The following is a 13,713-nucleotide window of genomic DNA, read 5'->3' on the forward strand; positions in this document are numbered from 1 at the left end:
TATTTTAGAGAAAGTCTTATTTGTATTAATTTGACTAGAATAAAAGCAGTTGTTAATTTTTTAAACACCATTTTAAGGACAAAAGTATTAGCCCGTTTAAGCTATACTTTTTCGATAGTCTATAGAACAAACCATCGTTATACAATAATTTGCCTAATTACATTAATCTGCCTAGTTAACCTAATTAATCTAGTTAAGCCTTTAAATGTCACTTTAAGCTGTATAGAATTGTCTTGAACAATATCTAGCAAAATATTTTTATTATTTTTATTTATTACTGTCATCATGACAAAGATAAAATAAATCAGTTATCAGAGATGAGTTATTAAAACTATTATGTTTAGAAATGAGTTAAAAAAATCTTCTCCATAAAACAGAAATTGGGGGAAAAATAATTAGGGAGCTAATAATTCACGGGGGCTAATAATTCTGACTTCAACTGTATGTTATTCCCAGATAACAATTGCTGAAATTAATAACACATGTTCATCAGAGCATTTAAAGTCATCTTGAGCATTAGTGAGCATACTTATATTCATATGTAAATGATTATCTTTCAGGCTGCTGTTTTTGACCAGTTTGGCACCATCTTGCAACTGAATAATCAGTAGTTTAGTGTATAAAACTGATCATAGAAACTGATATTGCAGGCTACTGATAAGCCAGTTCAACTTTATGTAAAGAATTAATTGTTCTCACAGAATAAAGCCAGACAGGATCTTTAGTAGCCAGACAATAAATGGAGGACTGTTAATTAGACTAAATGAGAGAAATGAAAATGTCTAAATGGAGCATACACTAACCTATGTATTATTCAGTCACAAGATGGTACCAAACATTGCTAAGATGATTTAAAGTAGCCAGGTGAGCCTGTATTATTAGATTCAGTGGTTGTTATCTCAGAATAACATGTAATTTCATGATTTACCAATCAGAATTAAGTATTCTAGACAGCCGTGTAATAAACTGCAAGAATAACCAGTTTCATTTACATTGTCACTTATTCCACACATATTCCATATGTATAATTTCAAAGTGAACATAAGAGAACATTCATAACATTAGATGTCCCTTTTAACTACAAACAAATACATTTGTTCATGGTTAACATGCCTGTGAGACAAATCAAACCCAAAACCATGAAAAAATGAACAGAGGAACCACTCTTTGGGAAGAAATCGGGTCCTTGACAATTTCAAGCAGTTTATCACACGACGATAGATCACTGAACTGGAGTGGAGATCGGTGATAAAGCTTTTCCCATGTGCTGTACGATCTGTAGATCAGAGACTGGCTGATTCAGCTCATTTACACAGAAAGTCTGAAACAAAGCTTCAGCGTTTGAGCGAATGAATCCATTTCTGTGTGTGCGGATCCACAAAAGCACTTTAGATTGCCAACATATGCTGGAGCCTAGATACCAGTCCCTGAAGCAAAAGCTCAGATGTGCATCATCATGCTCCTCTGTGCGGCTGCCAAGTCACTAGACTGTTGACTTTGGCTACAACAACAGGACCATTTAACACCAGATAACCGCTAGTTTGGTATTTATTATCTGCTATTATCGAAGCATGCAGTAGACATTGCAGTTAATTTACATTAAAATACATATTTTAATGGTTGTATATATAATATTAAGACATTATAATATATATATATATATATATATATATATATATATATATATATATATATATATATATATATATATATATATATATATATTCATTCATTAATTTTCTTGTCGGCTTAGTCCCTTTATTAATCTGGGGCCGCCACAGCGGAATGAACCGCCAACTTAGACAGACAATTTAGCCTACCCAATTCACCTGTACCGCATGTCTTTGGACTGTGGGGGAAACCGGAGTACCCGGAGGAAACCCACGCGAACGCAGGGAGAACATGCAAACTCTACACAGAAACGCCAACTGAGCTGAGCCAAGGATCGAACCAGCGACCTTCTTGCTGTGAGGCGAACGTGCTACCCACTGCGTCGCCCTACAGTATATATATATATATATATATATATATATATATATATATTACAAGTTAGAACAGAGAGTTTTTTTTAACATTGACACTTTATAAATGGTGTTTGTTTGAGCTTTCTATTCATCTAAGAACTGTGTCAACTCAAAAGCGCAGTTGCAGAGCTGTTTTTGTGCATGCAGGAAAAACTCCTCAGATCTGTGCTGCATTCCTAACAGATGCTCACAAACCTGGCAGCTGAAACACATTTGACACGTTTGTTTTGATGGTGTGTGACTGGTATGTTCTTGAAACAGATTTTGCATGCACAGTGAAAGCATGAGACTGAGATGATGAGCATATCACCTAAAAAAGCGTGTGGTAAAAAGAGAGGTGTTTTAAAAAAGAAAACATTTATCTATACAACCATTTGGCATGCTAGTGATGACTGTCAGCAACACTTTAGTAAATGTGAGGGGAAAATTAATGAATTATGGAAAAATTATCAAAACAAGCCAAGAGACCTGCTTGCAAAGATATGCATGAATATGTTGAATATAAATGATGGGCATTTGAATTCTGAGAATGCAGGATCTGGTGGTCATATGTCCCCATTATGAAAGACTACAATTGTATTTTAAGGATTTTAAAAGTGTTTTCTGTCTGGTTTTCGAATCTGATTGGCTGATAGTTAGCGATATTCAGTAACAGCACTCGTACAGCCTCCTTACCCTTCTGTATTACTCCACCCACATACAGTGACAGCAGATCAATAAAATGACTACAGTTTGACAAATATTGCAGCTGTTGGACAACATAGGCGAGATTGCAGTTGTTTAGATAGCAACTATGCAGTTTATTTATAAGGATAGTGCCTATTTTAAATATTTTTAATTTCAGAGCAGTTCAGCCTTATAATCTTAAAATGTCAGCAAAATCACCTGTTTTTCCATCTCTTTAGACATTACGTTAGATAATCATTTAAAAACTAGCTCTAAAGTGACGTTTGTGAATTAGCAACGGTTGCTGCTGTTCTAACGTCACCTGCAGATGTGAAGGAATGGAGGAAGAAAGTAGTTCCTTATACAAAAATGTTTAGACTCTCCATGTTTGATTTTCTATTTTATATACACAATGTTGTTGTCGAACTGTTGTATAAACACAATATCACATTCGTAGCAGTGCGATGTGATTGTGTATTGTCACTGGTGGGACACTAAGGCACTCTGCTTATGGCCTTGTGCCAACACATGCCTCCCACCAGAGCCGATATAAAGCCATATCACACACACATATATATATATTGCTTAGCATAAATGAGTACCCGTCAAAGATCTCAATTTTAAATAAATATTTTAATATTTTAAGGATGCTATACAATAATATATTTGTGTTAGATTAGTTTTCTAATATAGTTGTGTAAACTTATTACATTTATTTAGTCAGTGAGAGCAAAGCTGGAAATAATCTAAAAAAAAAGTCCAGTCCAAAATTTAGTACAAAGAGAAATCCTTTAAAATCTTAATTTTCAAAAGAGGTGAATTCATATACAGCAGGGAAAATATGTATTAAATGTCACCATATTTCTCAGAAAACATATTTCTAAAGGTGCCATTGACTAGAAATTTTCCCCAGATGTTGGTAGCAACCAAGGAAATCGATACATGTAAAGAAAACTAATCTAGTTTACAAGTAAAGTTATATGTATTAAAATGAAATGACAAAGGAAAAAAGTATTGAACACATGAAGAAAGGGAGGTGTAGAAAGGCAGTAAAAACCGAGACAGCAGCTGAAACCTCTCAGCATTATTCAGCAACCCTATGCCCTTCGCCATTGAAAATTTATATCAGCTGCTTTAGTCCAACATCTGGATTATCAGGATAATGATGATGAAACCAGGGTGGACATTTCAGCAAGACAATGATTCAAAACACAGCCAAGGAAACTCTTAAATGCAGGGGTGTCAGTGTCCTGCAGATTTAAGCTCCAATTTGCCTCAACATACCTGCATGGATATTTCTTGTAAGCCTAGTATGAGCTTGAATAGCTAGCCCAGGTGTGTTTGATTGGGGTTAGAACTACAATTTGCAGGACACTGGCCTTCCTGGACCGAGTTTGGGCATCCCTGCTCAAATGCTTTCAGAGAAAGAAAATCAAGCTGAAAATAGAATGGCCCAGCCAATCACCTGACCTAAATTCAACAGAAAATGTTAAGATCAGATTAGATAGACACTATATTAATATTAGACTTCATTCACCATATGAGAGGGGTCTTTAAGGTCAACAAAAAAGCCTTTAATATTAAATACATTTCAGTAGTTCAGTATTTTCTACTTCTGTCATTTTATTGTAAATACAAATTACTAAATTTTCTTGTTTTTTATTTTATTTTTATGTCTTTTTATTTTTTATGTATTTTCACTAAAATCTGGTTAAATTTCACGTTAAAAGGTCCTTGAGAAATATTAATCCCAGGAAAAAAAAAAACATGATGTGTTCAATACTTATTTTCCCCACTGTATCCTAGCACTGTATATATACTGCTTGTATTTGCTGGTGTTTCTGAAAAGTATGTTCATGCATCATTGGTGCTGAGAATGACAGAGTGATTGCACACACACAAAAAGTTAAGGGCTGATGCACTGTGATAAACTAAAAATAGTTTACTCACTGTGGAAGAAATATGATCACTTTTGCAGGAGAAAAGTTTTCAATGACATACGTTTTTTTATGATGTTTTTTCTTTTTTATGTTTTTGGTATTATATGAGTATTGTAGAAAATAAGGGACTCACTGTCAAGTTTTGGAAAAGGTGTTTGACTGCTTGAACCTCTGGTTTACTGCTGGGGATTATTCTGAACACTTGATCACTGCAGAGAAAAATATGATTTCATTATACATATGCAGATGCAAAATGCAGTACAGAACTTTATTTTTCTTTCTTTTTTTAACAAAGCAAATACACATATATTCATTTAAACTTAACAGAGTTATATTTCAATAAGATTAAATCAAACTGATAATGATTTAATACTTGTATGTTTTAAAATACATTTGCTCAGCAAGTCAATGCATTAAATGAATCAAAAGTGACATTAAAAACATGTTTAATGCTACTAAAGATTACACATAAATCTTGAAAAAGAATAATGAACCACAGTTCCCATCTACTAATAACAATACATATTGTATAAAATACAAAGATACACTGTATAAATGTTTCTACTTCACATTTTCTATTTGATTCTGATAAAATTTTGAAGAAATTCAACTTGATTTTCTTTTATTGCTATGGAAGTCAATGGCTTCTTCTTTATTGTATGTTCAAAAAAATAAAATAAAATAAAATAAAATAAAATAAAGTAAAATCTTCTTTTTTTTTTTTTTGAATGCCAACTGACCCAGTCAGGACTCAAACCAGCAACTTTCTTGCTGTGAGGTGACAGTGCTAATCACTGAGCCACCATGTCACCCATTTAATGATGTCTATATGTAAAACTCATTCCTTTTGGCTCAATTTAAATTTGTAACACAAACAAGTCATGCTGAATTTGCTGAAAACTCAGCACCAGGATATTATTTAAATCCTTAACTCCACTTTTTGAGTACTACTAGTGATTAATGGTATTATTTACAAGAACAGCAAAGCATGCAGACCGTTTTATTGAGCTAGCAGACATAAATTCTTCACTGAGGCTTGTTTTCTCTGAAACGGCTCAAAACACACCAAAGATGACCTCATTACATCACTAAAAGCAATCTGCTATTTTTAGACTGTGAGTGATGCTGACGCTCCAGGTTATATTCTCGTTTTTTTGTGGTGTAATTGTGCGAGGAGCTCCGTTCCAGCTCTATCATTACACAAGACAGCCACAAAACTGCTCTGAGTTCATCATTGAGGACGTCATCCTCCACTAATGGGGAGAGTAGAGGAAATTATGCTTGACGCCACACCTGAAGTGTCTTTGTGTGTGGTATTTGATGACTCGGATGGTATTTCCCACAGAATCTTTATTGTGTGGTGTCATGCAACACTGATAAATAATAAACCCCTCCTCAGCTGCAGGGAAGTACAAGGAAAAACATGTGTTTGTGGTGACTTTTTTAAGAAGTGATATTAGTCTGCAAGTTAGGCTACGTTCACAATGCAGACAAATAAGGGCAAAAATAAGATTTAAATAATTATTTTTTTTGCCCAAATGTGACATGTTTTTTGCAATCCAGTTTCATTATGGATACTCACCCCAGTATTTATTTCTGGAGATTGCAAAATACGTCCCAAGAGATACGTTAATTGCAGTTTTTGCTTTCCCGAATCCGCCAGAAGCAGCTGTGTATTTCATTTTCAAATCTCAAATTTGTCTTGCGATTGCCATTAATGCCTGCTCTTCTCATATAAGTCCACCAGAGGCCGCAGTTGACTGACTGACCAATCAATGTCCTCTCCCACTCCCTTCCCTTAACCCAACCAATAGTGTTTTTAAAAGCACTGTTTGGCCAGCTCCCACCCCCTTCCCTAAACCCAACCAATAGTGTTTTCAAAAGCACAAATTGGCCCGCCCAGCTCCTTTCCAACACCCAACCGACAGTGTTTTTAAGAGCAATCCTGAAAAAAAAGCCTTCATGGCGGCCAGATTTTTGCCACATTTTCAGATCTTACCACAATCTCACGCTGTAATTTACTTGTTTATTTAATTTTATTTTGTTTTACCTGCTTTCGAAAACAGTTCTTTGAAAGACTCGAAACCCATTGTCATGGTCAACTCCTCTCTACGTCTCAAGTCTGCCGACATACACAGAGCCACTAGGCAAACTGGTAACATCGGAAAAGCCGTTCATACAGAGGTAAACTGGTAACGCGAAAAAGAAACAGAAGTTGTCAGCAGCGTCACACAGCCTGTAGTGTTTGTTCTAAAGATAAAATGCAGTCATCCGTATAGCTCTGGCTACATAATTAACGCTCTACAAAAATGTTTACAGGGGTATGTTTTCATTTTTCACAATGAGTCTGTGTGGTTTTTCGTCATGACAGTAAACAGCACAAACTGCATGAAATCTGATCTTTTCAATTTAATTGTGCCACGTAGGTTATGTTCACACCGACTGAGAGAATTAGTGTTTAAATCTGATTCTTTCTCAGATTAAAAAAAAATTTTTTTTGCACAAACTGTAAAAAGTAATTTAGCCAGAACAACAACAACGAAACTACATTGCCAAATTTCTTTCATTTTTTATTTCTTTTGTGTTTACTCAACATTTGAACTACTGACTTAAAAAAAACTGTCAGTGATATAAAAAATGTTTAGTTAAATCAATTTAAGACTGTTTTCTAGAGGTGCAGAAGTTCAATAACTAATCTTTGTTGTGCTAATTAAAAATGCTTATAGAACTTAAATATCAAAAGTTGAGAGAACAAACGAAAGCTAAAGGACATTGGTACTGAGAAATATTTATGCAAATTTAACAACAATAAGTCAAAAACTTTAAAAAGTGAGTTAATCCCAAAAACATTTATTCCAAAGAAGTTAATTACATGACAATCACTTTAACTTAAAGGGATAGTTTAACAAAAAAAAAGTTTACCTCCTTTGTCTCAAATTCATATGGTTTCTTTTGTTCACTGGAAGACACACACACAAAGCTATGTCTTTTAAAGCAAAATTCAATCCATTTGGGTTGAGAAACAGAACAAAATATTACTCTTAATTCCTAAAACCAGTCCAGAATGTTTTAAAAGTGGAAAATATCATATTTCCAGAGTGGACTGATTATAGTCCTAAACTGAATCGCATGCTAAAAGTAAAACTTCATTCAGCATAAACCTTCTAATTATGCACACAATATACACGATGTGCATATCTGCATGATGTGATAAAGCACGTCATTAGAGTATGTTTAATATGATTATTATTTACATTTTTGCAGACAACAACAGTGTATTTTATAAATATAAATGGTTGTTTTGCTGGTACTAATGTAGATTTTTCAGCCATAACACAGTACTGGGAAACACTCATACACTCTTGCATTCACACACACACACACTCACGGTCAATTTAATATATCCAATTCACCTTTAGCACATGTCTTTGGACTGTGAGGGAAGCCTGGAGCACCTCGGGGAAACCCACATGAACACGAGGAAAACTTGCAAACTCCACACAATGGAGTGACCAATGACCTTCTTGTTGTGAGGCGATAGTGCTAACCACTGAGTCCAATGAGTCACTGTGTCTTACCCATTAAACATTATCATGAAATTAAAAGTGTTTTGTGGTGAGAACACTGTATTGTGCAAGGAGTTTGTATGAAAATGAGTCTTCATTAATTAATAATCTGCAGTATAATCTTTATTTGCATGAAATAATAGTTGTTGGTGTTTTACTGCCTCTAGTGTTCATTTTGGCTGTAAAATGCAGCAAAATGTATACTTCCAGCTTAAATATGCAAACATCTTAGTCACGTTTTTTTCCAATCAGCCAGAGTAGCTCCTTTAAATTGCTGAATATAAAGACGTCTCATTAGGCTATTTTTTGTCATGTTGTCTGTTTTAGAGTTTCATGAATTGATATATTACTACACTAAAACATTCAGGATCTTCTCTGTCTGATGTCAGCTGGTGAATCAATTAGACATTCAGGACAAACTTTGGCATTTAGGTTGGTGTGTGAATGTGTCAGGAATGATGTTATACCTCTTGGTTTCGCACCCTCACATACGTGAAGAGGCGTTGATTGGTGTGTTTTATAGCCCCATGTAAAACATCCAACTGATGGAATGAAGAAAACACAGATTGACGATTGACTGATCCTATACAGGACAGGAATTTATAGCACCCTAAACCGTACAACTGACAGGATGTTGAAATTTGACATTTTTTATTGTAAAAAAACTGTATTTTTAAATATTTTAAATCATATCCTAAAAAATATGATTTATTTAAAAAATGCTACATCGCAAGATAATAAGATGTTATAATAATTAGTAAGAATTTTGAGCAGCAAATCAAGATACTAAAATGATTTCTGAATGGTTGTGTGACACTGCTTTGCTTTGCATCACATTAATAATTTACATTTTAAAATATATAAAATATAAATATAGTTATTTGATTATAGAAATTGCAATAATATTTCACACATTTTACTACAATAAAGGTGGCACGGTGGCTCAGTGGTTAACACTGTCGCCTTACAGCAAGAAGGTCGCTGGTTCACTTGGTCAGTTGGCATTTTTGTGTGGAGTTTGCATGTTCTTCTTCTGTTTGCATGAGGTTTTGGGTGCTCCGGTTTCCCCCACAGTCCAAAGAAATGCGGTATCTGAATTGGATGAACTAAATTGGCTGTAGTGTATGTGTGCATGTGAGTGTGTATGGGTGTTCTCCAGTACTGGATTGCAGCTGGAAGGGCAAGTGAATGAGCCAAAGGAAAATGAATGAATATTGACTTTGGATGAATTTGACCAATTTGAACTACATTTTGACCAATGCAGCATTGCTGAGCTGCTTACTTAAAATCATAATGATATCTGCAAGAATCTCTAAAATGGGTTTCATTTTTTTTTTCATTGGTCATAATGAAGCATTAGGTAGTATCTCGCTCAAAATATATAAAAATATAAATAAAATCAGAATATGACATCATGGAATACTCAGTCATTCAGACAGTGATATGATATCTCAGCAGACTCCAGAGATCAAGTGCTCTTTTGGGTTTGGGTTTCTTCTTCAGACTGAGTTGGTTTTATATTGGAAGCAGAGTTAAACATAACATTTGATAGATTTTGGTTCACTTGTTTGATGTAGAAAGCAGCGTTAACACTTAATTCAAATTCACAGCACTAAAACTGCAGTTGGATTTGACTGAACTGAAAAGTCTAATAAAATCTAATGCTGTACACTTAGGAGAATGCATGGCACAAAGTAAAGCAGGGTAAAATGTAACAGTTTTAAGCTATTTGTTCAGGGTTAACCATGGTATGCTTCCGAGGTTTTCACCACAGTGTCGGCAGATGTCTTCCGGCAAATTATTGAAAAAGTTCAGCGAAATTTGAAAGAGAAACATAGGCAAAACCATTTTTGCTCCATTAAAGTATATTTTTTATTACAGTCAATAATTGAAAACACTGACATTTTTATTTTATTTTTTAAAAAGTCTTAGAAATAATGCAAGTAAAAATTGTTGTGACTACTGTCTTCTAGGCTAAAAGATGGAACCATTTTGAAAGATGTAAAAAACATACAGTGACTGCTGGCCAGTATTGAGCAAAACATGACACAATGGGGTTAGTTGTAACAGGTTGTTGCAAATTATCCAGCAAGCATTTTTGTTTTTAAAAGATGTCTAATAGATGTCTAAATATAGTCGTCGGTAACACTTTACAATAAAATCCATTAGTTTATGCATTTACTAACATGAACTGATCATGAACAACACTTGTACAGCATTTATAAATCATAATTAAACATTTACTAATGCATTATTAACATTCAAGTCCATGCTTGTTAACATTAGTTAATGCACCATGAGTTAACATTGAACTAACAATGAACAACTGTACTATTTTCATTAACTAACGTTTATTAACATGAATATATACTGTAGTAAATGTATTGTTCAATGCTTGTTCGTATTAGTAAATGCATTATTTAACATTAACTAATGAACCTTATTGTAAAGTGTGACCTAGTCGTCTTGGCTAAAACAAGGCTGAACTTGTATTGTCAGTGAAAATCTGATGGACTTCTAAGAATAGGCCAAAACTAGACTAGTCATCAAATAAACAGAAATGAATGACTACACAATTAAATCTGTGTAATCATTCTACTTGACAATTAGTCTAGTTTTGGCCTATTCTTAGATGTCTATTATATTTTCACTGACAGTCCAAATTAAACCTTGTTTAAGCCAAGCCACGCCACATTTAGTCTTTTAGATGTCTATTAAACACAATTTTTTTTCTGGGACACTGTTGGACACCAATTCAATAAACAAAAAAATAAAAACATTTTTTTTTTTTAATTTTGAATGTAATGTTGAAACATTTTTATAGAATTTTTTTAATACAATATATATATATATATATATATATATATATATATATATATATATATATATATATATATATATATATATACATACAAATCGATGCATTGTATGATAATGGATAATGATGCAAATAAATCCAAATGTCTTTATCCAACAGATTTATAAAAATGTGTTAAGTACTGAGGAAAAATACTATTTAAAGTAAACTGAATTAAAATTAATTGTGTGAAATCTGACTTTTAAGCACATGTTACAACTAACCCTCTATTACAATGTCTATTACAGATGGGGTAAATAGGATCATGTTTACTCTTGGCACTTTTGGCAACACTGCACAGAAAACATAGGTCCTGCGATCATACAAGCTGTGTCATTTGTAGGAGAGGCTTGTATGTTGTTGGTAAAAATAAAATAAAATAGAGTTTGTCTAAACCCATTACTTTCTTTATTATTTGGCCAAAACCAAAAAAGTGTTACACTGTAAACACTGCTGTTGTCACAACTAAAGATAATTAGATATTAGATATATAATTTGATATTACTTGAAATACCAAGTTTTCCAAACTTAAACAGATGTTTTTAACTTACTTGTTAGGCAGCAAAAAAACTTTTAATTAATATTTTTAGTTCTCTGAACTTAACATTTTAATTTCTTTAAAAGATTCACCGTGTCTCTGTTCAAAATGATTGGTTGTGCTTGAAATTCTGCCTTGACAACTGCGCTGATTGGTCGATATATGTTATATGGTGGTCATTTTGCCTGTTCTGCTGAATTTTGCTGGAGCACAGTAGGACGGAGGCACTTAGAAAGTAAATATAAATGCTTATAAACATTTTTCTTAATTGATATACTCGCAGGGGTGACACAGTGGTTCAGTGGGCAGCACTGTCCCCTCACAGCATAAAGATTGTTGGTTTGAGTCCTGAATAAATCAGTTTATTGTTTTTTGTGTGGAGTTTGCATGTTCTCCCCGTGTTGGTGTGGGTTTCCTTCAGGTGCTCTGGTTACCCCCACAAGTGCAAAGAGATGCACTATAGGTGAATTGGGTTAGCTAAATTTTCCATAGTGTGTGTGTGTGTGTGTATGTTCTGGTCCTCCAGGTTGGGGGTTGAGCATTGGGCTAATGACCCACCATAAAAATAAGATTTTACAAAACACCAACAGGGAGCGGCTAAATAACTTTGATATAAACGGCCCTGGGAGTAAGTGAGTAAGTAGCATATAAAAGCTGAAAACTTTGGAAGTTTTATCTATTAGCCATTTTAAGTTATCGGTAATTAAACATTTAAGTTACTGTAATTCAAAGAAGAGGCCACAGTTGGTCAACTTAATTAATTGAATTTCCCATTACTCAAATGAACTGAGGGAATCACTCAAATCGTTTGAATAGTCTCAACTTAGGGTTTACTTTGTGCCCTGCTCTCCTCTACTTTTTTTGGTTATTATCATCAAACAAGATAATGATCAGTCTGATAACTGTCAGTATGCTTCCATTATGATTTTCTTGAAGTCATTTGCATGTCGTGCTTGTACCTGTCCAGACGAACTGCAAACTTTAAGATGTCACTTAAGGAGTGCTTTTCAGCAAAGCAAAAATGTTGGCCTCTTGAAACTGCTTTGTTTTATAAAGCCTGTGTTGACATAAGAAGAGACAGGCTGATCTCTAGTCTTCATTCGCAGAGACGCTGAGTGCACTTCAATACTTCAAAAAGATTTCGCCGTGTCCCTACTCCCTACGCCTTGGCATTCTCGCGAAATGACAACTCCGATTCATTTATAGTAATTCGGTTCATTTGAACGAGTCAACTGACTCAGCATCACCGCGTGCGCTTTTTACACATTATATTTTTAAATCGCATATAGGCTGCGTGTTAGGTTGCAAACTGTATTTTTGTTGTGTGTTTGATTAAATTTAGCAACGTTATTCATGAATGTATAAAGGCATTTAGGAAAGTTCAATAAAAAGATTCGTTCGCGAGTCAAGAACGAGTGAACTCCAGACTTCACTACAACTCCAGCTTATAAACTTTGAATGAATGAAACACTTACCCGACGTAGCGGTTGTTATAGAGGTAAGAGTCCACATTATTGGGCGCGGTGCAGAGAATTAAAACACATCCGAGTAAAACAGCAGACTTAACGTTACTAGACACGTCTGTGCTTCTCAGTGCCATATTACGTTAGAATATGGATAAAAGCGGCGATTCTGCAGCGGACAGTCAGAGGCTGCGCGGTGCTTTTGGATGCTGAATGGAAATCATTACACTTCGAGGCTATTCTGCACTGTTTGTCGGATCCCGGGATGATTCCTTGAGGTAGAGGTGTGAAAGCACTCATGTGGGAATTCTGGTAGTATCCCGAGTCTTTTAAAGTGTTTTTGGAAGTGTGGTCACGTGGTGCGGGGTGTCAGAGGGGTTGGGAACCGAATCCCTGTTTTGGAGTGAGATCAGTGGAAGTGCGGGAGTTTATTAAGAGCGGAATTCTGCCTGGTCACTGTCGCTTGATTGAATGTTGTGTGTTTTCTGACAAAATCTTTCAAGTAAAAGCATTTCAGTCCTACAAAATATGTTTATGCCAATGTTTGTTTGACAATTTAGTGGGGAAGAGGGTTGCAACAAGGGGCAAGGTTGCAACATTTCTCATTTCTCCAATAAAGAATGAGGTATGGGGATAAAAATCATTTTAAAAGCACAATA

At 34.6% G+C, this 13,713-nt stretch overlaps 1 protein-coding gene across 1 annotated transcript in view; it reads right to left on the reverse strand.

Moving 5' to 3' along the window:
* Positions 1-13,356, reverse strand: part of cpa6 (carboxypeptidase A6) — a 38,030-nt gene extending 24,674 nt beyond the window's left edge. Inside the window, exons 1-2 of the mRNA XM_087309465.1 lie at positions 13,067-13,356; positions 4,764-4,839 (exon numbers count right to left, since the gene is read on the reverse strand). Coding sequence (XP_087165591.1) covers positions 4,764-4,839; positions 13,067-13,191 — 201 coding nt within the window. The 5' untranslated portion in view covers positions 13,192-13,356. The remainder of the gene's footprint in view (positions 1-4,763; positions 4,840-13,066) is intronic.
* Positions 13,357-13,713: the final 357 nt, after the last annotated feature.

Source organism: Danio rerio, chromosome 24, assembly GCF_052040795.2.
Source record: "Danio rerio strain M-AB ecotype USA chromosome 24, GRCz13ab, whole genome shotgun sequence".
Classification (NCBI taxonomy): domain Eukaryota; kingdom Metazoa; phylum Chordata; class Actinopteri; order Cypriniformes; family Danionidae; genus Danio; species Danio rerio.